Raw genomic sequence first — 23,422 nt, 5'->3', positions numbered from 1 at the left:
TATATTTAGGCAGAATAGTCATTTTGGTCCCTCAACTATTACTCCAGGCTCAGTTTCGCCCCTAAACTTTCAAAACGACTGTTTTAGTCCTCAGAGTATACTTTTAGGTTCAGTTTCACCCTAGAACTATGAAGATGGTCGTTTTGGTCCTCAAACTTTGTATTATCAGCTCAATTTCATTTTAAAACTATTAAAGTGTATTTTATCCTTTAACTTTTATTTTTTTAACTCAACTTCGTCTATGTTGTACGCGGAATGCTGCACTATTGCACATCATTAGCTCCAACACCACCAACAATTGAAGATAGAAAAATAATATTTATCTAAAAACTCTTTCATGGCCATTGATAGTTCCAAGCTGTTATTTTTAGTATTACCTTATAATTGTACCATTTATATATGTCCAACTAAATTGATATTTGTGGGAGCAATTATAGTTACATCGAACACTATTTATTCTTCAAGAATACATGGATATATTGAATGGATGAAATTATGCTTAAAATATAATGTTTTATTTTTGAATAGACAAAATTGAGTTGAAAATAAAAAGTTAAATGCACTTTGATAGTTTATGGATGAAATTGAGCACAAAATACAAAATTTAGGGACTGAAACGATCATCTTCATAGTTGTAGGCTAAAACTGAGCCTAAAACTAAAGTTTGAGGACTAGAATGACCGTTTTAAAAATTTAGGGACGAAACTGAGCCTCGAGTAATAGTTGAGGGACCAAAATGGCTATTGTGCCTTATATTTATATATATCTTGGGCTTGTACAGCTTGTCAGCTTCTCAACTGTCCGGTCAAGTGGAGGATAACTTGGCAGGAAACAGGCAAGAATTAGAGAACAAATCAGCGCCAGTTCTCGAAGCAGTACTCTGTCAAAAAGGCACTCCTCGATTACCTTAATTTATCTAGGATACGAGACAGCTGACCGTCAATTGTTCTTCGACTTGTTATCCCTACATTATATATGTTGATCATTTTCCATGATTTGCTCTGGTACCTACTCTGGCCGGCGGCCGCTCTCCTTTCCAAATTCCAATTCCGAATTAAAGAATCCATGCACACGAATTTGAATCCGACATTACCATTTGTGCCAATAGAAACAGGTACCACCAGCAAGCATTGATTTTGTAACAATTGTACAAACTCAAAACACTACAAAAACGAACATCGCAGGGATGGATTATAGATAGATGAATACTAAATGGAAGACTACAGCAGGGGAGACGAATGTCTCACCAGAGACTCGACAACAGAATTACCCCATGATTAAAAAAAAACAACGGTAACACGAACGATGCAAAATGCAAAACACGAAGAGATTAACCGAACTGCAGCTAAGATAGCAGCGACAATCAAGAACTGATTCTACCCGATGGACAGTAGCAACGGACGAAACGAGAAGGCGTCTAGAGCCGGCGCTGGACCAGAGACCGCTGCCTCTGCAGCCTCATCTCCTCGTAGAACCGCTGGATGAAGCGCTCCGCGCGGCCGTCCACCTCCTCGTCGCCTTCCTCCCCGTAGTCCACCACCACCTCAGCCTCCTCCTCCTCCTCCTCCTCGTCGCCATCGTCGTTGTTGTAGGCGTAGGCATCGTCGTCGCGCTCGCGCCCCCACTCGAGAGCCGGGGCGAGCACCAACTGGTCCCTGTCCCCGTCGCCCCGACGAGGCTGCAGACCGTCGAGCACGGCGACGTCGAGCTCGTCACCGCCGCAGAAGAGGGAGGCGAGGATCACCCTGGCCCTGCTCCGGCGCCTCTTGGCGGCGGCCCTGGCCCTCCGCCAGGCCGTGACTCCGGGGGGCCCCGGCGGGGCCGGGAGGAGCGGGGAGTGGGAGGGCGAGAACTGGTACTCCCCCACGTAGGCGTAGTTGTAGTGGCGGAACGGCTTGTAGTTGTAGCAGCAGCGGCGCCTGGCGGCGGAGGACGCGCGCTTCTTGAAGAGGAGCAGGCCCAGCTTCGCCTTGGAGATCGGTGTCAGCGGCAGCGCCAGGATGGTGGCCATCGCCCTCCCCAGGATCCGCTTGGAGCCGGGGTTGGAGTTGGAGGAGGTGGAGGAGGATCTCGGCATGGCCGGCGGCGACGGATAGATAGATAGATGCCTGGGCGGCAGTTTCCCTCTCTTTCTCACATTCAAATGGTGGTGGCCAAGGGAGGCAGATCGAGTTGGTTGGTTGCTGCGAGAGTGCGAGTGGTGTGGTGTGGGGGGTTTTATGGTGGGTGGTGGGGCTTGGGGTGCAGCGGCAGCGGCAGCGGCACGGCTCCTCCTCCTGTGCAGCCGCTGCCCTGCCTCTGCTCTGGCTGGATCATCGTGCGTACAAGAAACAAGAAAGTTATGTATCGTGGTGGTGCGCCTTTACTACTACACCCTTTTCGGTTTATATATCAGCTCGTTAATGGCTACCGGGATCGGGGTTACGTAATTCGCATTCAAATGATGTTTTTTTTTTTGTTGGATCCGGATACATCATGGGGAGATTTATGAACCACGATCCGTATATTGATGGGCTACGTGTTTGTGCTACCTGCAGTATACAATTCCACTGGGTCGTCAGATTGTGAGTGCTGATCTAGCCAACGAACGCGAGAAATCTGCTTCCCCGGGTACAGTATCTAGGACCAACTAGCTACTTCTTTGGGCATTGGCAGCGTACCAGGTGCAGGCGATCGCGATCGCGATCTCGTAGCCTCGCCGCATTCATATTTCTAGCGAAGCACTGGTGATCCTACAACCGCTCTCCAATCCGCCACGGCGTACGCGTTCCTAGTAGTAGCAGGTTAGTAGTAGCCGGTTTTCAACACTCTGCTCGTATACCGCGTAGTAGGCCTTTTCCGTCGACCGGCCCTTGGACGGACCACAGTGGTCCGTCATTAGCACCTCGGCGAAAAAATCGTTGATCCACACATGATTATTGTCATACGGTGTACGGAGTACGTAGCTGGAGCAAGTGTGGCAGCAGTAGGAACCGACAAGACAAACGAATCGTCGTGGCGGCGTAACTAGTGGCCGCCGTTGTGCTGTGGGCGCGGGCGCGCGTGGCCAAATCACACCGATGGCGACCGACTGGTCAGTGGTCACTGGAGCAGGGCGCGGGCGCGGTGCCGCGCCACCCCGCGGCCCGCGCGCTCGTCTGCCCTGCTGTGGTGGAGAGTTGGAGACGGACTGGAGACGAGTGGTGGTGCGTGGCGTGGTGGACTGGTGGTGGTGGGGTACGTAGCTGGAGCTGGAAAGCGGTCGCCGAGGGCGGTGGTTTTGTCGGATCAGTGCCCGAGCCGTCCGTGCCGTGCCGTGCCGTGCCGTGCTCGGTGCTCTGCCTCTGAGCTGGCGAGCGGGGGTCCCTTTTCGCGCTTCAAACCGAGCTAGCCGTTGCCTCCTTGGCGCCTCCGCCTCTCCCCTTTCCGTTTCCGAGTCTGAGCCAGCACCCACGTTTGGCGTCAGTGCGTCACGTCCTCTCCGGGCCTGGAACGCGAGTCCGCGAGGCACGCAGCAGCCTCCGCCCTCCGCGGCTCCGCACAGGGGGGACTCGGGGGGCTCTTCGCGTCCGCCCATCGGAGCATAAATCTCTGCCGATAGTTTTCCGCCCAGCTTTCCTGCGCATCTGTCTATCCTACAGGCCCACCTCATCCATGTATTTCCACTTTCATCAACAAAATTTAAAAAGTCATAGCTCATAAACTAAATATCTAAATCAAAATCCGATTATACTATAGTGTTTCTTATAATAAATCCTTCAAAACAAGATCTCACATGAATATATTTAGATAAAATTTTATTAATAAACATTTATCTTATAAAGATATAACATTTTTATTTATGATAGACAATGTTCTAGGTTCATAAAATAAATGTTCCATCTTCGTAAGAAAAATGTTCTTAGTTTAAAAAATAGTGTTCTAGTTTAGATTCATGAAACTGATATTATAATATTTAAAATAAATAAATAAATACATCATGTAAACAAAAAAATAAAATCTAGAGCAAAGCATAAGGAAAAAAAACACATAATAGAGAAAAATTTAAAAGAACATCATACGGATAGTTTTAAAACATCCTAAAAATAAACTATAAAACATCACATGTGTACTAAACTGAACATCACTAAATACACTATAGAACATTATTAAATACATTATGGAACATCGTATATATATTACGTGAACATCACTAGATATATCATAGAACACCACATGTGTACCAAGCGAACATCACTAAATTCACAATAGAACATCACTCAACACATTATAGAACATTGTATGTATACTAAGTAAACATCGCTGAATTAATCATAAAACAACACTTAATGTATTATAGAACATCATATATGATGCAAAAAAAAGATTCATAACAAAGAAAGATTAAGAAATAAAACATGAATAAAAGAAAACATAATTAAAAATTAAAAGAAAAAACAAAATCAAAAGAAAAAAATAGAACATCAGCACATGAACATCAAAGAAAATAATAACAATAAGAAAAAAGATAAAATATACAAAACAAAGGATAATATAAAACAAAAAATGAAAATAAAAAATAAAGCACAAAAAAGATAGAAAAAGAATCAAATAGAATATAAAATGAAAAAAAGAAAGAAAAAAAGAAAAAAATTAAAGAAAAGAAACAAAGTAAGATTAAAAAATAAAACGTGAATAAAAGAAAACATAATTAAAAAATAAAAGGAAAAAAAATCAAAAGAAAAAATAAAAAATAGAACGTCAGCACGTAAACATCAAAGAAAAATAATAAGATTAAGAAAAAAAAATAAAGATAAAGATACAAAACAAAGAATAATATAAAACAAAAAAGTAAAATAAAAATAAAGCACAAAAAAGATAAAAAAGAACCACACGGAATATAAAATGAAAAAAGAGAAAGAAAAAGAAAAGAAATTAAAGAAAAAAATATAGCAAGAAAAAGAAAGAAAAAAAGAGAAGAAAACTAACAGCAACGGCGAAAGGGAAAAAGAAAAGAAACATAAAAAGAAAGAAAAGAAGAAGAGAAGAAAAAAAAAAGAAAAAAAAAGAAATAAATAAAAAAAACGTAGGTAGCTGTTATGCGCGCGCGGAAAACATCGCGTGCGGGAATCACAGACGGCATCTCCGGTCCGGTTCGCACCGGAAGATTTCCGGGGGACTCGGAGCGTGAGGCGGATGGGGGGTGTGCTCTGTTTCCACAGTTCCTTTTTCTACCCTTCCCAAAGTTTCCATCATCCTACGGCGCAGATCAAACAGTACGTCTCCAGATTCCCCAGCGGTTTGGTAGATTTGGCATTAAGTTCCTTTCGTGGGCCCAATGGTCCACCGGTTATTTAGAATTAATAATTAATGACATGTTTGGTTTAGAGAGTTAAATCGAATACTTGGACACATTTATAAAATAAATCAATTACTAGGATTCGTGCCAGCCAATTTTTTTAAATTTGACTAACTTTATAGAAAAAATAACAACAATTATAACATAAAATGCGCGTCATATGAAAATATATTCTATAATGGATCTAATGGATACTAATTTAATACAATATATCTTAGTATTTTTTCAAAAAATTTGATCAAAGTTTAAAAAGTTTGACTTAGAGCAACTCTAGAAATTGATTCTTTCGTGGACGGAGGGAGTATAAAGTACTAAATATAGACTATTTACGAAACTAAAAATATAGCTATAGAATAATTTGCGAGACAAATATTTTAAGCATAGTTAGCTCATGATTGAATAGTAATTACCAAATAAAACGACAATGCTACAATATCTGTTAAACTTTAACAACTCAACCAATCACCCATAGGCTACTCACTATTTTCACATTACTTGTTATTTTTGAATTCTTTTTCTTTCAAAATTTTAACATTCTCACATTCTAAAGCATCATTAACACGCTATCCTTATCCTTGATCAATATAGCCGTAACAGCCACTCGCATCCCCTTATCCAAAGGCACAAGTCTATGGATTGCCACTCACATCCCCTTATTTTGTGTGGCTCCTGCTTGTTTCAGTAATGGCTTTTCAGACCAGCGAATAGACTCTATATCTATATATGATACATATTGAAAATAGACGTTAATTCATGTAAATACTTTGTTGTCGACTTCGAGTCCAAATTGCTTCATAGGATATGATTTTGCCTTGTTTGGAATTGATAAACCGACTAACATCTTTGGTAATCTTTTTGTTTTTAGCACTTAGCTAAAAGTTTCTGAGTAGTATGCTTGGGATGCTTGTTAGGAACTTTGGATTCAATAGTTTTTCAAACACTAATCTCGTGCTTTATTGGTCTAATATATTTGGCTTTGCTTTCACACGCCAATTTGAATCTAATGGGTTTGGTGAATCCTGTCTTTGTTGCCCTAGAATGTAAAAGTACTTGATGTAGGCTCTATGTTTTTTCAAAAGGTTTTAGATTTTCTTTACTAATTACATTAGATTCATCTCGAGACTGACAAATCTTGGCCAACAACATTAGTAGCTGGTCTTTTTTTGCAAGGTTAAACAATGACTAGTTTTGTATTAATATTAGCAATAACCAGTTGTTGTACTAATTTATTTTGTTCATATTTTGAATATTAGGAATTGGATCTTAATCATCTTATTAAACATGATATTGATAAGATTGGATAGATGACTAGATAATGTACCTGAATATTGCATCTGTTTGGTGCACTCTTTGACCTTAACAATGTCTTGTAACCGGACGAAAACAATTTTTGTAGTTGCTCTTGCTTTGTTTAAATTCTTGCATGTACTCCTTATCCAGGTCTTCAACGAATTGATGCAAAGGTCGATCAGATACTCAAACGGCCATGCACGGATCGCACAGACCACTCGAGAATCGAATTCACAACGTACCAGGGAAAATCAGCCTAGCCGACTTTTCAGGTCAACCATGGCAAAAAACTGAAAGAGTGTAAGAGCACTCCAAATGCTAGAAACTACATGTAGTTTCTATACTTATTAATTTTTATAAACATTATATAGAGAAACTATAGTCTCAATGGATAGTTCCTAGAGAATATTTTTTATCCAATCACATCCATTCACTCTCCATTCTCAGCCAATTATATCACTTTATGTCTTGTATTTTGTGTAGACATGGTTTCTAATTTAGACCCAGTTTCTATGATTTTTGCTCACTCTCTTCAATAACTCTCTTGCCACATTAGCAAAATGTTTAGGTGACACTACAATTAATGTATATAAAAATCATAATAGTTTCTGTATTGGAAGTGCCCTAATGGGAAGAAGACCATAGAGAAAGTGCATGTAGGATTATTCTAGGGTCAGCAATGCCACCTAACTGTCGTCGAGGTGCTTGTAGAAGGTTGGAAAAGGCAGGGTTAAGGAATAAAAGCCATAAGAAAATATTAAAGTATTAGATTGGTTGTGTTTTTATTGTTTGGATGTCTCAACCAATCATGGGCTATATAGGGGATGATTTTATCCTATTAGAAAACTCAAATACTGCATGTTTCCTATAACTTTTGCCTAGTCTAGCTGAGTTCTACATGGTGAATCTTTTTTGAAGTCATAATTTGCTGAAAGACTCTGTCCTCTTGAAATTAGAAATAGTTAAAACACTAGCAACCGAGCGGCTGAGGCTTGGCCATCAAAGAATTATATGAATGTAACTAGGATGCAAAAAGTGAACTTGAAGAAAATAAACAAAAAAAACAACACATTGAATAATACTCTCTTCATTCCGAACTATAAAACATTTTTTGAGTTTTCTAGATATATACTCCCTTCTATCCCAAATTATAAACTGGTTTGACTTTTTAGTTCATCTATTTTACTATATATCTACATATCAAATTGACTTATACATTATTTTTATTATATATTTATGTCTAAATATATAATAAAAATAATGTATTTAGACAAGGCAAAAGTTACCTCTCGCCTGGAACAACTGGGCAAAGTCGCGGGCCGAGCTGATATTGATACTGGGCAAAGTGCCAAATTCTCAGGTGGCCTTACTGTAGCTTTCAATCGGGCCATGTTCACGTCTTACCAGGCCGCATGGGTATGGGTTATCGCTTTCTCCGTTCCCAAGGAAGCCATCGACCCCGTCGTGCCCCCATCCTGGCATCCGGCGGTCGGTCACCGATAAAATTTGCTGTTATCGATTTTCGGACGCTTCTTATCCGGTGCACGTGTCCACAAGTCGTTGCCAGCACGGCGAGTCGTGTAGGAGTAGCCACCAACAGCACAGCCGTGCCAAAAGAAACCTTGAAAAAGGGGGGAAAAAAAACTAATAAGCGAGGGAGGCGAGGATTCGGCAAGCTCCGACCTCATCCGCTGCTTGCCTCGCAACTATCGGATCTTGCGAAGGCATCCTCCTCTTCGTCTCCCCCGTCTTATAATCGCATTTCGAATCCCCAATCGGAGACCTCGCCGCTCTTCCGAGCTTCTAATCGAAGGTACGGCCGCGAGGTCTCGGATTAATTTTGGTCGTTTTCCCGGTCTGCAAGCTACTGCTACCAGTACCCACTGCCACTAGTCAACTCAACGCCAAATTGTGGCGACTTTTTTTTAGCTATTTTTAATTATACAGAGGCAAGTAATTTTCTGTGGTGGTGGTGATGTGCGATCGCAGGAACAGTCACCGTCGTTAAGAGGATGATACGCTGCGCTGTAACGGCCGGCGGGTGCGTCGCTTCGTGGAGCGGCGATCGGAGGTCGCCGGCGGTCAACAACCCCTGCAGCGTGCGGATGCCGACGGGCAACGGTGGTGGGTGGTGCGGCGGCCTGAGGTCGCGGGCGGCGGATCTCGCCGGCCTCGAGATGGCCAGCCTGCGTGGCGGCGTCGGGGGCCTCTTCCGCGCGAGCCCGCGCTATGGGCGCTTGCAAGCCACGGCCGCAGGTGCGTCTCGGGGTACGGACTGATTGATGCGTTGGAGTTGCGGATCGATGCTGTTGGGGTTGGGTCACGAACACACGCTTGTGGTACTGGGGGTTGGTTCTAGAGGGGAGAGGGGTACTGTAACTGCTGACTGCAGTTAGATTCCGTGCCAGCTGCTATGGGATCGTGATATTGGATTTGGGGGTAGATGGATTTGGTAGTGCATGTTTTATGCTCAGCAATGTTTGCGTTGGGGAACTGGGGATTCATGGAAACGTGATGCATTTTCACTATCTGAATAAGCTGATGTGATCGTCCTGGGTGGTGGTTGGTTGGGCACCTGCCGTGGTTATTATTTGATTCAGGTTTTTGAGGCATCATAATATTTGGTATGGTCCCTCTGAACCATGTGGGAACGATGATCCTGAGCTGAATGTCTCTACTATGAATGTGAATTTTAGGTGTAATGTTTTATAGTGCTGTCTGGGTTTCAAATATTTGTTTTTAAGAAAGGCAGGAGGAACATTGTCACACACAATTTAATTAAGTCGCTTTTTAGAAACCAGAGAAAGTGGATAAGTATACTTGCAGAAGAGGAATCTGCATGATTATAGAGTGCACGTATTTTGTGTGACCCATAACGTGAGGTGATGTGGGTAGATTACTATATCGCCTTCAGTGTTGCAGATGTTGTTCATGTGCACACTTTTAAACTGCAAGTTTAAATGGCAGACGGTGTTCGGTCCCTGCTAATCTCTCAACTCATTTGACTATCTTATACAGTTGACCCTGAAGATATTCCATTGGAGAAGGTTCAAGTTAAATCCTCAGGACATGTTCTGCCATATGTTGGCGTTGCTTGTTTGGGGGCTATTCTGTTTGGTTATCATCTTGGGTATGTACTTTATCGCTGCTACAGATGATTGTTTCTTAAACACATTTGGATAAAGCATAATTTATTGCATTTTAATTGACGAAAATGATTAACAAGCTGAAAGTAAAATAGTTCCATCTTTTCTGCACTTTTCTCGTGAACACAAAAACTGTTAGATAATAGCAGGAATCCATTTCATGGAATGACAGTGTGGTCAATGGCGCGCTTGAATATCTCGCGAAGGATCTTGGGATTGCTGAAAATGCTGTCTTACAGGGTATGACATACTTTTACATGCTCAACTTACTCATACCTTTTCTCCGTGTTTGTAAAGGAACATCTGGCACTTGGATTGATTGTGCAGCGCAATGCTTTCATTGCCATGGCATACAATTGGCATGTTTTCTAAAGTAGCAGATAGATGACTATAATCACTCAATGATAATAGTTGCTTCTGTGAGATATCTTTTTGCCATATGCTTCACTAGACATCTGTTTGTTACTCAGGATGGGTGGTTAGCACATCCCTGGCTGGTGCAACACTAGGTTCTTTTACTGGGGGATCTTTGGCAGATAAATTTGGGCGGACAAGAACATTCATCCTGGATGCAGTCCCTCTTGCTCTAGGTGCATTCTTGAGGTGTGTTTTGAACTATTTAGTTGTAACTTGTAAGCATACACAGTTATCTTATATGAAACTGACACAGAAACATCTGCAGTGCAACAGCTCAAGATATTCGCACCATGATTATTGGTCGGTTGCTTGCTGGAATTGGTATTGGGATCTCATCTGCTCTTGTGCCCCTCTACATATCTGAGGTTGTGATATGTTGAAATGACAGTTGCTTAGTTCAAAACCTAATGCTATTGTGATATGTTACAGTTACTTCTGTCTTTGTTCAATAGCTACTATCTGTGTTAACGAACATCTCCAACAAATGAACTTCTTGTACTTTGCAGATCTCACCAACTGAAATTCGTGGAACACTTGGTTCTGTTAATCAACTTTTTATCTGCATTGGAATTCTTGTAGCTTTGTTAGCTGGATTGCCTTTGGCAGGAAATCCTGCCTGGTAAGTTTTTCATTAGCTTGTTCATTTGTTTCCGCGCTTCATTTTGCTTCTTGATTAACGAAAGCATTATTGAGATATTGACAGCAGAAGAAGAACACATTTTTTATTCAACCTTTCTATCCTATAAATTACATCTAGATATGCAATTCATATGACAATAAATTCCATATGATATATGGATTATATTCATGCGCTTGTCATTTGTAACTGTATTTAATCAGGTGGAGGACAATGTTTGGAATTGCTGTAGTTCCATCCATTTTGCTGGCTGTAGGAATGGCCTTCTCTCCTGAAAGCCCTCGTTGGCTATTCCAGGTTTCTGTTTGCAAATTCTTTGAACATACTGTGTACTTTGGCCTCCAGGCTGTGGCACAATACTCAGGATTTACTTTTCTGACATTAACTGCAGCAAGGAAAGGTTATACAAGCAGAATCAGCTGTCAAAAGACTGTATGGAAAAGAAATGGTTACCGAAATTATGTATGATCTGAGAGCTAGTGGCCAAAGTTCTTCTGAGCCTGAAGCTGGCTGGTTTGATCTTTTCAGCAAGCGTTACTGGAAAGGTAGTTTTGTTTTGACAGTTTCAGAATTGGCAAATATGGTTCCCTAATAATTGCATCATGAAATATTCTCTGATTATTTTATCTTCTCATTCCATTCTATTGCTAGCATCAGTTAACAACTTGGTGGAAATATCTGCCGCTTTACCAGAAATTGATGGTTCTTGGAATTTCCTAAGATTTTTAATGGGATGAAAGTGGTTTGGTGCATAGCAATTGCTTAATTTAAGTCATGTCTATGGAAACAAAAATGCATATTCATTACTTATCAGGAAGATAAGTATGTTAATGGATTTTATGCTATTACATTTGCAATGGCCTTGTGTTTCATGCAGATATGTCATCACTCATAGTTACATCTGAACAACCTAAATTACTTCATCCAGTCACCAAAAAGCGATGTTCTGGACACTGATACAGTCCCCGAAGATACAACTTTGACTAGTAGTTTGTCGTTTACAACATTGAGAAACCATAGCAAAATTGTACGATTATTAAATCTTTTTTTTATAACTATAGCATTTGTTATATTCAATTAAATGTACACAAAGTAATTGATGATGAAAGTTTTGATATGTTGACTGCATACAACCTAAAACATCAAGGAATTGATACTATGGTGAAGACGCTACAAGACATGTTTTCTGATATATCTTTCATTTGCAGTTGTGAGTGTGGGGGCAGCACTGTTTTTGTTCCAGCAGCTTGCTGGTATAAACGCCGTTGTATATTACTCTACATCAGTGTTCCGCAGTGCAGGCATTGCATCTGATGTTGCTGCTAGTGCTCTTGTTGGAGCAGCCAATGTTTTTGGTAACTTTACTTTTAGTAATAAGATTTTAATATTGACAGAACATGTTTTCTGATGGGGGTATATATTTACTTGTAGGCACCATGATTGCATCTTCTCTAATGGACAAGCAAGGAAGGAAAAGCCTTCTGATAACAAGCTTTTCTGGAATGGTAATGCCCTTGTGTTCAACAAATCATGTGTTTACTTTTTCTCTCAATCAGCAAATGGAGGGTTCATATTCATTTTTTTCCTCCTTGAAGGGTGCTTCAATGCTACTCTTAGCATTGTCCTTCACCTGGAAAGCTCTGGCACCTTATTCTGGTACTCTTGCTGTTGTTGGCACTGTTCTGTAAGTTGTTAATGATGCATCTTGTTTGGTCTTGCTGATTCTATTTGAGTGTATAACTTGAATGTTTGACATAACTGGAGTATGATTTTGTGCAGGTATGTGCTGTCTTTTGCTCTAGGAGCTGGTCCTGTTCCTGCCCTACTTCTTCCTGAAATATTTGCCTCTAGAATAAGGGCCAAGGCTGTTGCATTATCTCTAGGCATGCACTGGGTGAGTCACAACTGTTCATACACACTAATACCGAATGTATATAGTTGTCCAAAGTCCCAACCAATCACATTCTGTTTTATTCATTGCGGTAATCTTGCTTTGTTTTTCTCATTCCACTACATAATTTGTGACACATAATTTTGCAAAATACAAGGTAAGATAATTAGTACTCCGGTGGATAGAGATTGATTGAATGTTTGAGCATGTTAAGTTCATTTTCTTATCTTGATTAATATCGATTGCTCTGGTAGATAGGTTTAGTTTGAACTTGCTTCAGTCATTTCCCCATTCGCCCCATTAAAAAATGTTTTATTCACCTGAGGTATGTTAGTCAATATCTGGATTTTTGAAGCTTTTGCCCTTAAATTTGTTCAAACTTCTAAATTTTATATGATATCCTTTGTAGCTTCTAAGATGATGAACACTGCGATAATTAAGTAACTAATCTTAGCTTTACTTGCATATACCATTGAGTCCTTAACCTGTGTTTCTTTTTCTTTCTTCAGGTAATCAACTTCTTTATTGGCCTGTACTTCTTGAGTGTCGTCAACAAGTTCGGGATCAGCAATGTATATTTGGGATTTGCATCAGTGTGCGCCCTTGCAGTTCTTTACATAGCTGGGAATGTGGTCGAGACCAAGGGGCGATCACTTGAAGAGATTGAACGGGAATTAAGTGTAGCAGAATGATGTGCTTTTGCTAGTCATGCTGCGGCTCCGTTTTGGGGATTGAGAATGCAACCAAGCACACAACCGAGCATCCTTGGACCTGGAGACTCTTTCCAGTTTCATCATGTAGTTTAAGAAATAATCGAACGGCAAGAGTGCCAATCGTAGGTGACTTGTTGTGTGCCGTGAGGGGTTGTGTTCGAGCAGTAGTTTAGCTGTGCTTCCCTTACTCCCCTGACATCAATCAGAATTCAGAAACAATAAACCCGTCGATGTTTCTGGAGATAAGTTTTTCGTTTTTCTTCTCAAATTTCGTCGTTTCCCGTGTATAGATTTTTTTGATATGAGGGATCTTCCCTATTTCCATTGCATTAACAGAAATACAGTTCGTACAAAGAGTTTAGACAAGATCAGACATCCAGAAACCAACGCTTACTACTACCCAAAAGGACTAGCCATTGTACTACCTACTATCACCACGAGATCACCGGACACTGGAGATCCATCAGTAAATTTTACAGCAAGAGTAAAAACAAACATTCAACTACTCCAGCAGAACAGAGGGCAAAAAAACAGCAGTTGCAACTCCTCTTCAGCATCTTCATCTTTTTTCTTCAACACATTTTGATCTTGGGGACTTTTAGCTTTAGCCACCAGATGTAACGCAATCTTCAACAATGTCTCAGCACCGGCAGACAATTCTTCTTTATCTAGGTCTTCAAACAGTCCTGTCCAATAAGAGATAAGCGAACATGCATAACATGATAGGACTTGTTACATTTTTTCCTTGGAAACAAATGTTGTTTCGCGTTTTCCAAATTGTCCAACATATCGCTGCTATACCAATTGCATGAAACTTTTGTCCATGAGGAAGCCACTTCTCACACCACGACCAACATTGATTAAAATTTCTAGGAACATTTGTTGCCCCAAGGGAGAAAGCAACAATCCCCCACTCAGCTTTAGCCATAGAGCACTGAAAAAGAAGATGAGAAATCGACTCATTCTGATCACAGAAAAGACAAGAAGAATCACCAGTCCATTTTCTACGAATCAGATTATCTCTCGTTAAAATTGCATTGTTTGCCACAAGCCATAGAAATATTTTGATCTTAGCAGGAATTTTTCCTTTTCATATTTTCCAAAAATAAGGACTAGCATCATTAGTTGTTAAAGCTTTATAAACTGATTTCACTATGAATCTTTCATTCTTTCCCAGATTCCAAACAACACTATCTTCACCATTAATCAAAGAAATTTCATTAACTTGATTCATTATTTGACACCAATCAGCTCTTAAGTCATCAATCAACCATCTAGAGAAGTCAACATAATTTTGTTTAGCCAAAGCCACCAAAAAATTGGGTTGAGAACAAATTTTGAATAAATCAGGAAAAAGTTTTTCTAGCGGTTTCTCCATTAACCAAGTATCTTTCCAGAATAAAGTTTTCTATCCATCTTTGACAATCATCTTCATCCCTTGTAGGTATATCTCTTTTATTCTTAAGAGATCTGACCAAATGGCTGAATCATTTTGCTTATGTTTTACAGTACAGATTGACTCCTTTTTCAAATATTTGAACCTAACAATCTCTTGCCACAGCCCCTTTTCATTGTCTAATTTCCACCACCATTTCATCATTAAGCTGATATTCATCTTCCTCAAATCTCTAATACCTAAGCCACCTTTTTTTTTTCCCTGTTTTTACATATCCTTATCCACTTGATCAAGTGATATTTCTTTTTAGTACCACCTCCTTGCCAAAAAAAGGTTCTTCTAATCTTATCAATTTTTAGTCTTGGGTAAAATATATATAGACATATGATATACAACAGTATTGCTCAGACTAGCATTAATAAGCATGGTTCTCCCAGCAATGGACATTAAGCCTCCTTTCCAAATATCTAATTTCTTACTATTTTTTCTACTAATAATGGAATCCAATCAATCACAAAAAAGGTATAGATGAACTCGTCTCCTGAAAATAGAATGTTTCGTTTAAGAAAAAAAGGTAGAAAGTCCCGCTCACGTATAGATGAACTCTTGTCTCCATATTGGCATATTTCGATCGGTATCCTCTGCGTTTCCTGTTGATGGAAATGCGGGGTATCCATGTGACTTGTGTGCCTGCACTGGCCCAGTGGCCCAGTCTTGGGTCTCCGGATGCAGTGGCCCAGTGGCCCATTGACCCGCAAGCACGGAACGCGCCAGCCAAGCGTGTAGGTCGCTGTCTGCTGCCATAGCTCGCCCCGTCTGCCTGCGCGGATGAAGCTAGGGAGCTCGCCCTGTAAACGCCCGCCCGCTAGCCCCAACTACCAGCAATCATTTCACAGCAGCGCGGCGCCGAGAAGATGGGCTCCCCGTCCTACAAGCTTGCGGCGGCGATCACGGTCCCCTCGACCGGCGAGTTCCTCGTCGTCCGGCAGCCGCGCCCGCCATCCCCACCCGATGAGGAAGAGGACTACCGGCGGTTCGTCGACAGCGACCTCTACGACCTCCCGTCCGCGCCCCTCGCGCCACTCGCGGGGACACTCCGGTCGGAGGTGGCCATAGGCGGCGCGGACTCTGTCGCCGTGCGCCTCGACCTCTCGCGCCTCGACGTGTCCGCCGCCCTTGATCAGGTGACCTACCCATTATCAGAGTTACAGAGTTAATTTTTGCGCTCTGTTGCAGTTGCTAGTTGTGGCTACAGTTGTTTAGCAACAGCAAACTAGTTCTCAAAGTGGCACCTCGATTTCGACCTCTAATTTTTGGTAGGGTATCCGTCTCAGCTCAACTTTGGCAAACTTTGTTCTAAATGATGGCTTCTCGTAGATTTTTGATCAATTTGGCTTGCCGGATGGGATGCGTGGGGAGTGGAGGCTCCTCAAGTATGTGGAGGAAGCAGAGTTTGGCCCGGATGCTGGCATTAACACGGTGTACATCATCGGGTCACTTGAGTCGAAATTGGATGCACCACAAGGTCAGATCAGATGGTTAATGTTTTAGTGTTTCTGAATATGGAATAGCTTGACCATCATGCGTTGCTCATGGCAGAGTCATGTAAGTGGATGTCCAAGGAGTGTGCATTGAGGTTGCTTTCAGAAGCGAAGCCAGGTAATGATCGCATAGGACAGTATGCATATATTGGAATTTTGAATTCGGAGCTGTCATCAAACACCACAACTTCCCCTGCATTGCCCTCCCAGGTATCACCCTCTTTTCCCCTTCAATTCATGTCATAGAGTGATAGATAGTTTCCCAGTCCTGAAATGCATTGTTCAATAGGAATACCCACCTGGAATAACACTTGTACCTATGAAGAGTAGGACACTAGCACCATTCCGTACAACTAATCTTGTGGTAGTACGATCAACCAATGGTGCTGGTGGATCTACATGTTCTGAATTTTTTGCTTCGGGGGACGCTCTGCTTATAGATCCTGGATGCAGCTCTCAGGTTCATGCAGAGGTAAGAGAAAATTTTCATTAGATTGTGTTACTTTAGAAAAACCAATATGCATACATGTAAGTATCTTTAACATCACTGTCCTATGAAGTGCATTTCCCACCTTAGATTTATTTGTTCTAACTGGATTGTTGTAGATTTTCAGAAGTGTCTTCCCCTTATGTATTTGCTGCAGTTCCTTCCACGCTAGACCTATATCACTGAGTACTGGCAGTCTTCTTCACGTGCCCTTATTTCCTTATTAAGGCCTCAACATTTGCCTGTAGCTTTATGAGGAAAGGATTAGTGCTTGTTTATTTCTGTATATATCACAGCACAGTAGAAGTAGAAAAATACAAAAGGATCAGGATGACACCAGGGACAAAATCATTACGAGACTTCTTGATAAAACATTACCTTTTCAAAATGTTCAACTGTTTATGTAGAATAACACTGTATGCACACCTGCAGACACCATGGGGTGTTTATTAGAATGCTTACTCTGAGTAGAAGCTGTCTTTTTGCACGTACTGGTTCTTCCATTCTATTGACTAATGTATTCTTATCATATTCAGCTTGCAGATCTCGTCAACTCCCTTCCAAAAAGGTTATTAGTTCTTGTTACACATCATCATCATGATCACATTGAGGGTACGATGAAGTATATTTATTGAACATTTTGTCTGCTCTTTAATATTCCAATTTTGTTCTAATTAAGACCATATCTGGGAGTACCAAATCGAGGTGGTGAAATGCAATCATGCTATAGCACCTTCTGTAGTCAATTACTGTCAGGTCTATCTATGCTCTATATTACATCATAAACAAACTGAATCCATTTGGTTCAAAATTGTAGGTCTTTCAGTCGTTCAGAGATGCAATCCTGATGCTGTTCTTCTGACACACCAAAGTACAATGGATCGCATCGGGAAAGGTGATAACCTACACATATTTGATTTCTTTTGCCAATATTGTAAAACTTGTCAATTTGTCATCGTCATGGCAGAAATGTGTTCATCTCCTTATTTCTAAGGTTCTGAAATCTGTTAAGCATGATACTTGAATAAACGAGGAGGTATCTGGCAAGTTTTATTACTCTGAACACTACCAATCTGGCACTTCGCTCTTTATACTTTCACATCTCGTCAGATTATCATACTTACACCTGGCTATGAATATTGGGAAATCATCTGAATAGTTTTTGCTACATCTGAATAGGGTTGGATTACAGATCCTTTGTCCTCAGCCAGATGAGGTTTCCTTTAATAAATGGTGGGCTAGAGATGAGAACATGGTCAATGAGCAAGCTAGGAAGGGCCTTAACTCTCTTATCATCTTAGGTGCTTGGACGATTTGGAATCACCATAAATGGTGTGTGTTTGATGGTGCTGCTCCTAGCATAGCTGGAGCTTTGACACATGCTGTTGAGGAGCTCCACCTTTGGGGTTTTGTAGGGGCTCAAGGAACTACATACCTTCTTGCCCTTGCTCCAGAAGGTGGATGATGGGTAGCAGCTATTGGGCCGGGGTTTGTTTGTTGATGTTTTAGTTAAGGACGAGATCGTTTTCTTCCTAATCTAATGTGTGTGTTCGTGTTTTTTTGTATTTGTAAGGGTTCTTACCCCCTTTATTTTCCTTCTTAATATAATGATACGCAAATCTCCTACATTTCAGGGTTTTCCTAGATGATCATAGACTCTTAATAATCTAATATCACACAATCATTTAGACTATTATTGTCATTTCCCTAACTTAAGTTACGCTGCAGTGCATGTGTGTGATTTAGCTCGTACGATGTACCTTTTCTCTGTTTGTTTATGTTATCCATGCCCTGATGCCCATGTTTTGTTCATCTCAATGTGCATGATGCGATGTTGTATAGGAAATTGGCAGATTGACTACACTTCAGTAACTGGTGGTGAAAAGATATGCATAGGTAACCAAGAACTGCAAGTTGTTTTTGCACCTGTAAGTATAATGCTCTTGGATAAATTTTTCTCCCATTTGTGTTTTTTGCTTACAATTTTTTATACCTATATACTTGCTGGTAAGAAGAATTTTCTTCTGTTGAGCTCCTAACGCATGATAGTGCATTCAAATGGTCCAATAATTATAAAGTTAGGTCTATTTAGAGCCAAATCAAGAACATCAACCTATAAAAATATTCTAAAGAAGTTGATAGTAATACATGTATAGTGCTTGGTTGCTACTAAACATTTTGTATTGCAGTTGCTCAGAGGCAAATATATTAGCAAAATAAGGGGGTGACTGAACTTACTATGAGAAGTCATAGGAGAAACATATCTTGTTTTATTTCAGATTCTGGGTGCTAAGTCATTTCCTGATGTGATCTTAACTCAAAATATTATTGAATCTTAATTGCCTTATTTTATAAATAATACCTTTTTTTGTTTTGAGAATGACGTAAATTCTACTCAACTTCACACTTTCTGGATATTCTTTTTACCCCTTTTGTTAATTAGACCAATGCATACAACTCTAGTTTGTTTTTCTTTGATCAATACTAAAGTGACGCATATGCATTGCTTGTATTTTACGTTTCTGTGTATTTTTTGGTTCTTAATTCCTCACCATATTTGAATTCTAGGGTCATACAGATGGTCATATGGGGCTTCTCCATGTAAATACCAATACATTGGTTGTTGGAGATCATTGTGTAGGGTAAGCATTGTTCAAATTTTTATTGGTAGCATAGGGAGATGATATATGATCTTTAAGTGTGAAGTCAACTATAATTATGGCATCAACTTGAAAATGTTAACTTGTTAGCCAAATACTCATGTCACAGCTTCTTCTATTCCAAGATCACGGTGACGACCCTCATGCACAATGCATATATGCACACCACCCTGCAGTACATTTACACATTTCCTGACCTTTTTTTTTCATCCTGAACTAAATTTTATTAAAAAGAGAAATAAATCAAACCTCTGTTAACATTTGGAACTGCTGGAATTTTGTAGGAATGAAATATGCCTGTTTCTCTTTGTCTATTTGGAACCTAAATAGCTGTGTTTTAAGATGCAAGTTGACTTGATTTATCGTCCTCTGCTATTGCAAGCAATATTGCATTTCGTTTTTGTTTCCTGAAGCACCATCATTAAATGGTTATAGATTAAAACATGACCAAAAGGAACATAACTAATCTTTAAAACAAAGTAGTAGAGTCAACATTAGTATTCTATGTACTCTAAACTTAAATGCATCATGTATGTGCAGTTCTTAAAAGATGTTTTTTTACCCATTTGCAGGCATGGAAGTGCAACTTTGGACAGTAGAAATGGTGGCAACATGAAGGTAATGGTACTTTTTTTTTGGAACCAGGAAGGTCAAAATAGCAATGTGGCATCACTGCACTCTGTGCAACTGAATGGAATATGTGGCCCCATCTTTCTTCATGTGCACTCTTCCCTCCAGAATATACCGAATAGTGCTTTATAACAGAATGGTTTTATTTGAAATGTGCAGGATTACTTTGAAACTACATACAAATTCATGGACTTGTCACCACATGTATTAATTCCAATGCATGGAAGGATCAACCTATGGCCCAAGTATATGCTTTGTGGATACCTCAGGCATGGAGAACTAATCATTTCTTTATACAATTTTTTTTAAAGAAATAAGAAACTTTATCGCTCCCTGGTTTCTTTGCCTCATGTTCTACAGGCTATACACACATGTTACAAGTTATATTGTTCGCAGTTGCTTTTGGAATTTTTTCCATATCCAATTCAACTGTAGCCTGCTTACTTCTTACCCTACATGAAGGGATTTTCATTTTAAAAAACAATAAGCCCTTTTCAAGACTCTGAACACATTCTGATCCAGTTTGTGTTTACCCAGGAATCGAAGGGCTAGAGAAGCGTCCATTCTGCAATCCATTGAGAATGGGGCCCAAACTCTGTTTGATATAGTTTCAAAGACTTACAGTGATGTCGACAGGAAGTTTTGGATTCCTGCTTCTTTCAATGTCCGCCTTCATGTTGATCATCTGAACTCCCTACATAAATTGCCCAAGGTGAGTATTAGAACTATTACCATCCTGAGATACACCTTTCCCCTGTATGCATTATTAGAGAAGATAAAGATATTCCAGATTTATGAATAATCTGTTCTATTTGATATGGTAAAAGTGTAAATGATCGATATAGTGTAGGGAAAGTACTGCAGAATGATCATTTAGTCAAATAGTTAATTTTACTCCCAAATATTGCTGATTTAGATGATTAGATCCACATGATTGGGCTAGAGCTTCTCATTGTGGATGAGACTTGAGTTGGTTTGCATTTGCCACATTAAAATTCTACTTGACCCATTTTTCATAAGTTTTTGTTTTTTGAATGTGGGAGGAGAGGATTCCATCTGGATTTTCATTCAAAAGGGGTATAAATTGGAAACACCATCCGCTGTAAGGATGTGGCTGGCCTTAATATAAGTTTGTGCTAGCTTCCATTAGATGATTTCTCGAGTTATGTTTTTCCACATTTGACCCGACAAACGCAGTGATAGCGGTGTTAGGACCTCTAGTTGGGGGGCTGCTGGTGAGGTTTCAAGCCCTGGCTTGAACAAAACAAAGGGTCCGTCACTGTGTAACTGTGTGCAGAGATGCACTTGCTGCAAGGCGTGTCCTGTGCAGCCACTTTTTCTCAACCTGGGTGAGTCAGTCTGTCTTGTGGAAAAAGCACCTTGTTTACCTGGGTGCATTGCATTTTGAAAAGCTTCCTGTCGAACTGGCTCTACAGTTCGAGGAAATCTCTACCTTAACTGTAGTGTCTCGGAAGGTCTTTCCCCCCTAGGTCAAGTTTTCCCTTCTTTCCTCATTTGACCTCTACCTTGTTAGAACTGATTGTTCAACTGTACTGCCAATTTCTTAGTTAATCAAATATTTTGGGAATTATCATGCAGGACTACTTAGTTTAATCAAATATTTTGGGGATTATCATGCAGGATTTCTCTTTGGAAATGTTCAGTCGAAGTTGTGATGATTTTATCTCTAAAGTTTGATGGCAAGTATGAGAAAAATGATCTTCCAATTCACATTGTGTTTTGATTGCATTTAAGCTGCTCTTTTCACCATTTTTTTGTTTTATTTTGTGTATGACACTGAACAATTCAATGATGGGGAACAAAATCTTGTAACAATCCGATAAATATGTAGATTGGCCACCAAGGCTACCATTCGCACTTCCGAAATTGCAAGATTAACAACTCTAATATATGCAGGATTTCTCATTGGAGAACTTTAAGGAAAGCTGTGGAGTGCATTTCATATTCCGTTGGGCGGTGGCATATGTGCATTCCAGGAGCTCCCCAGCTATCCTTGCGGCAAGTGCCATTGCTGGTGGTCTTGCAATTGCTTGTGCTCTCAGAAGGAACTAATGGAAGCAATCATAGATTCTTTAGGTCGATAATTTTCCAGCTACATGAACATTATATTATTATTCCCAGTATTCTGCTACCAGTATGTTGAGTCGAAAGGTGAGTTGCCAAAACTCTTATTCCGCAATTAGTGACCGTGATTACCAAATCTATACACAAGAGAAGTATCCAGACTAGGAGCATGTGAAGTGACAAGTGAGGGATTCCGATCTGAGTTCTTAGGATTTCAATGAAAGTTTAACTGAATCCTAAAATCCCTGAAAGCAGTTGCCTCATAAACAGGGGCAAGTAACGCGTAACTAAGGGCCTACGAGGTCAGATCTGTTATTGACTGCGTCTGCATAATTCTTAGGCTCACAATAGACTAGGAGGTAGACAGCCACACAGGTGGTTAACCTAGCTAGCATTGGACGGAAGAGGCAAAGCAAACTTGAAAGTAAACATCTCCTGGCTTATTCCGTTTCGCTATAGAGAATATATGTTTCTTTTTGCAGAAAATAGAGAATATATGTTGACCCGGTGAGCATAAAAAAATACTAACAGGAATGACAAGCTATGCCTGTTGTCTCTCCTGCGCTTATTTACCCGTGTCACTTGTAAGTTCCTTTGTTACCACTCTTTGAAAATTATTGCGAATTGGGGATAGGGAGAAGGATCATTGTCAGCATTGTGGAATACTCTCACCAATCCAATTGGATGAAAATTTATACAACACAGAGTGCCGTTTCAGTGGGAGATTTGATCCTTGCGTCTTCCGATCGGCATTTCTGCTGTGTATGCACAGCTGAATAACAAGAGCTCCAACAGTTTTATTATACTTTCCCAAAACCTCTTCCAGCTCACCAAAAAGTATTAGAATAAATAAATATAAGATCATCTTCAACAATTTTTAATAACCCACTATTAAAATGTAGAAGACAATTTTATATCATAAATCTTATAGTATATCTAAATTATCCTAACCACTTTTATACATCTTGAATATTATACATTTGCATCAGAAATATTTTTCTACTCTTTATTCTTTTCCATCCTTCCAATTGGTCAAAATATATGGGCGTTTCGATTGCCGCCGGAAGATAAGTGCGGCCTGGAGTCTTCACATCTTTACGTGCAAGGTTTTTTTAAAATGCCAAAAGATTGGGAGTTGTTGGAGATAAAAAAAAATATTCTTTCAAAAAATCATACATTAGAAAATATTATTGGTTATTTTTGGAGATGCTC

General features: G+C 40.2%; 3 protein-coding genes across 6 annotated transcripts; 2 read left to right on the top strand and 1 right to left on the bottom strand.

Annotated features, from left to right (window-relative positions):
* Positions 1,096-2,202, bottom strand: LOC8061359. Its single transcript, XM_002455200.2, has one exon. The coding sequence runs from the start codon at positions 2,075-2,077 to the stop codon at positions 1,418-1,420; it is 660 nt and encodes a 219-aa protein (XP_002455245.1). The 5' UTR covers positions 2,078-2,202; the 3' UTR covers positions 1,096-1,417.
* On the top strand, positions 8,175-13,740 carry LOC110433491 (plastidic glucose transporter 4). 2 transcript variants are annotated; one of them, XM_021455718.1, is made up of 14 exons: positions 8,175-8,420; positions 8,597-8,875; positions 9,626-9,737; positions 9,926-9,993; positions 10,224-10,356; positions 10,436-10,535; positions 10,677-10,789; positions 11,011-11,104; positions 11,199-11,352; positions 12,016-12,162; positions 12,239-12,312; positions 12,403-12,491; positions 12,587-12,701; positions 13,208-13,740. In XM_021455718.1, the coding sequence occupies exons 2-14, from the start codon at positions 8,620-8,622 to the stop codon at positions 13,388-13,390; spliced, it is 1,638 nt and encodes a 545-aa protein (XP_021311393.1). In that variant the 5' UTR covers positions 8,175-8,420; positions 8,597-8,619; the 3' UTR covers positions 13,391-13,740. The 2 variants fall into 2 exon arrangements, with proteins under 2 accessions (XP_021311393.1, XP_021311394.1); XM_021455719.1 differs by having other exon boundaries at positions 8,176-8,420; positions 8,597-8,863; positions 13,208-13,672.
* Positions 15,551-22,433, top strand: LOC110433492. 3 transcript variants are annotated; one of them, XM_021455722.1, is made up of 13 exons: positions 15,551-15,991; positions 16,185-16,332; positions 16,407-16,558; positions 16,638-16,820; positions 17,372-17,447; positions 17,653-17,730; positions 18,678-18,763; positions 19,404-19,477; positions 20,068-20,113; positions 20,285-20,394; positions 20,663-20,837; positions 21,767-21,829; positions 22,043-22,433. In XM_021455722.1, the coding sequence occupies exons 1-12, from the start codon at positions 15,722-15,724 to the stop codon at positions 21,821-21,823; spliced, it is 1,455 nt and encodes a 484-aa protein (XP_021311397.1). In that variant the 5' UTR covers positions 15,551-15,721; the 3' UTR covers positions 21,824-21,829; positions 22,043-22,433. The 3 variants fall into 3 exon arrangements, with proteins under 3 accessions (XP_021311397.1, XP_021311395.1, XP_021311396.1); XM_021455720.1 differs by lacking the exon at positions 21,767-21,829; XM_021455721.1 differs by lacking the exon at positions 22,043-22,433 and having other exon boundaries at positions 21,767-22,012.

The sequence above is a fragment of the Sorghum bicolor genome, chromosome 3 (genome assembly GCF_000003195.3).
Source record: "Sorghum bicolor cultivar BTx623 chromosome 3, Sorghum_bicolor_NCBIv3, whole genome shotgun sequence".
Classification (NCBI taxonomy): Eukaryota; Viridiplantae; Streptophyta; class Magnoliopsida; order Poales; family Poaceae; genus Sorghum; species Sorghum bicolor.
This window is presented reverse-complemented; position numbering and strand designations above follow the sequence as displayed.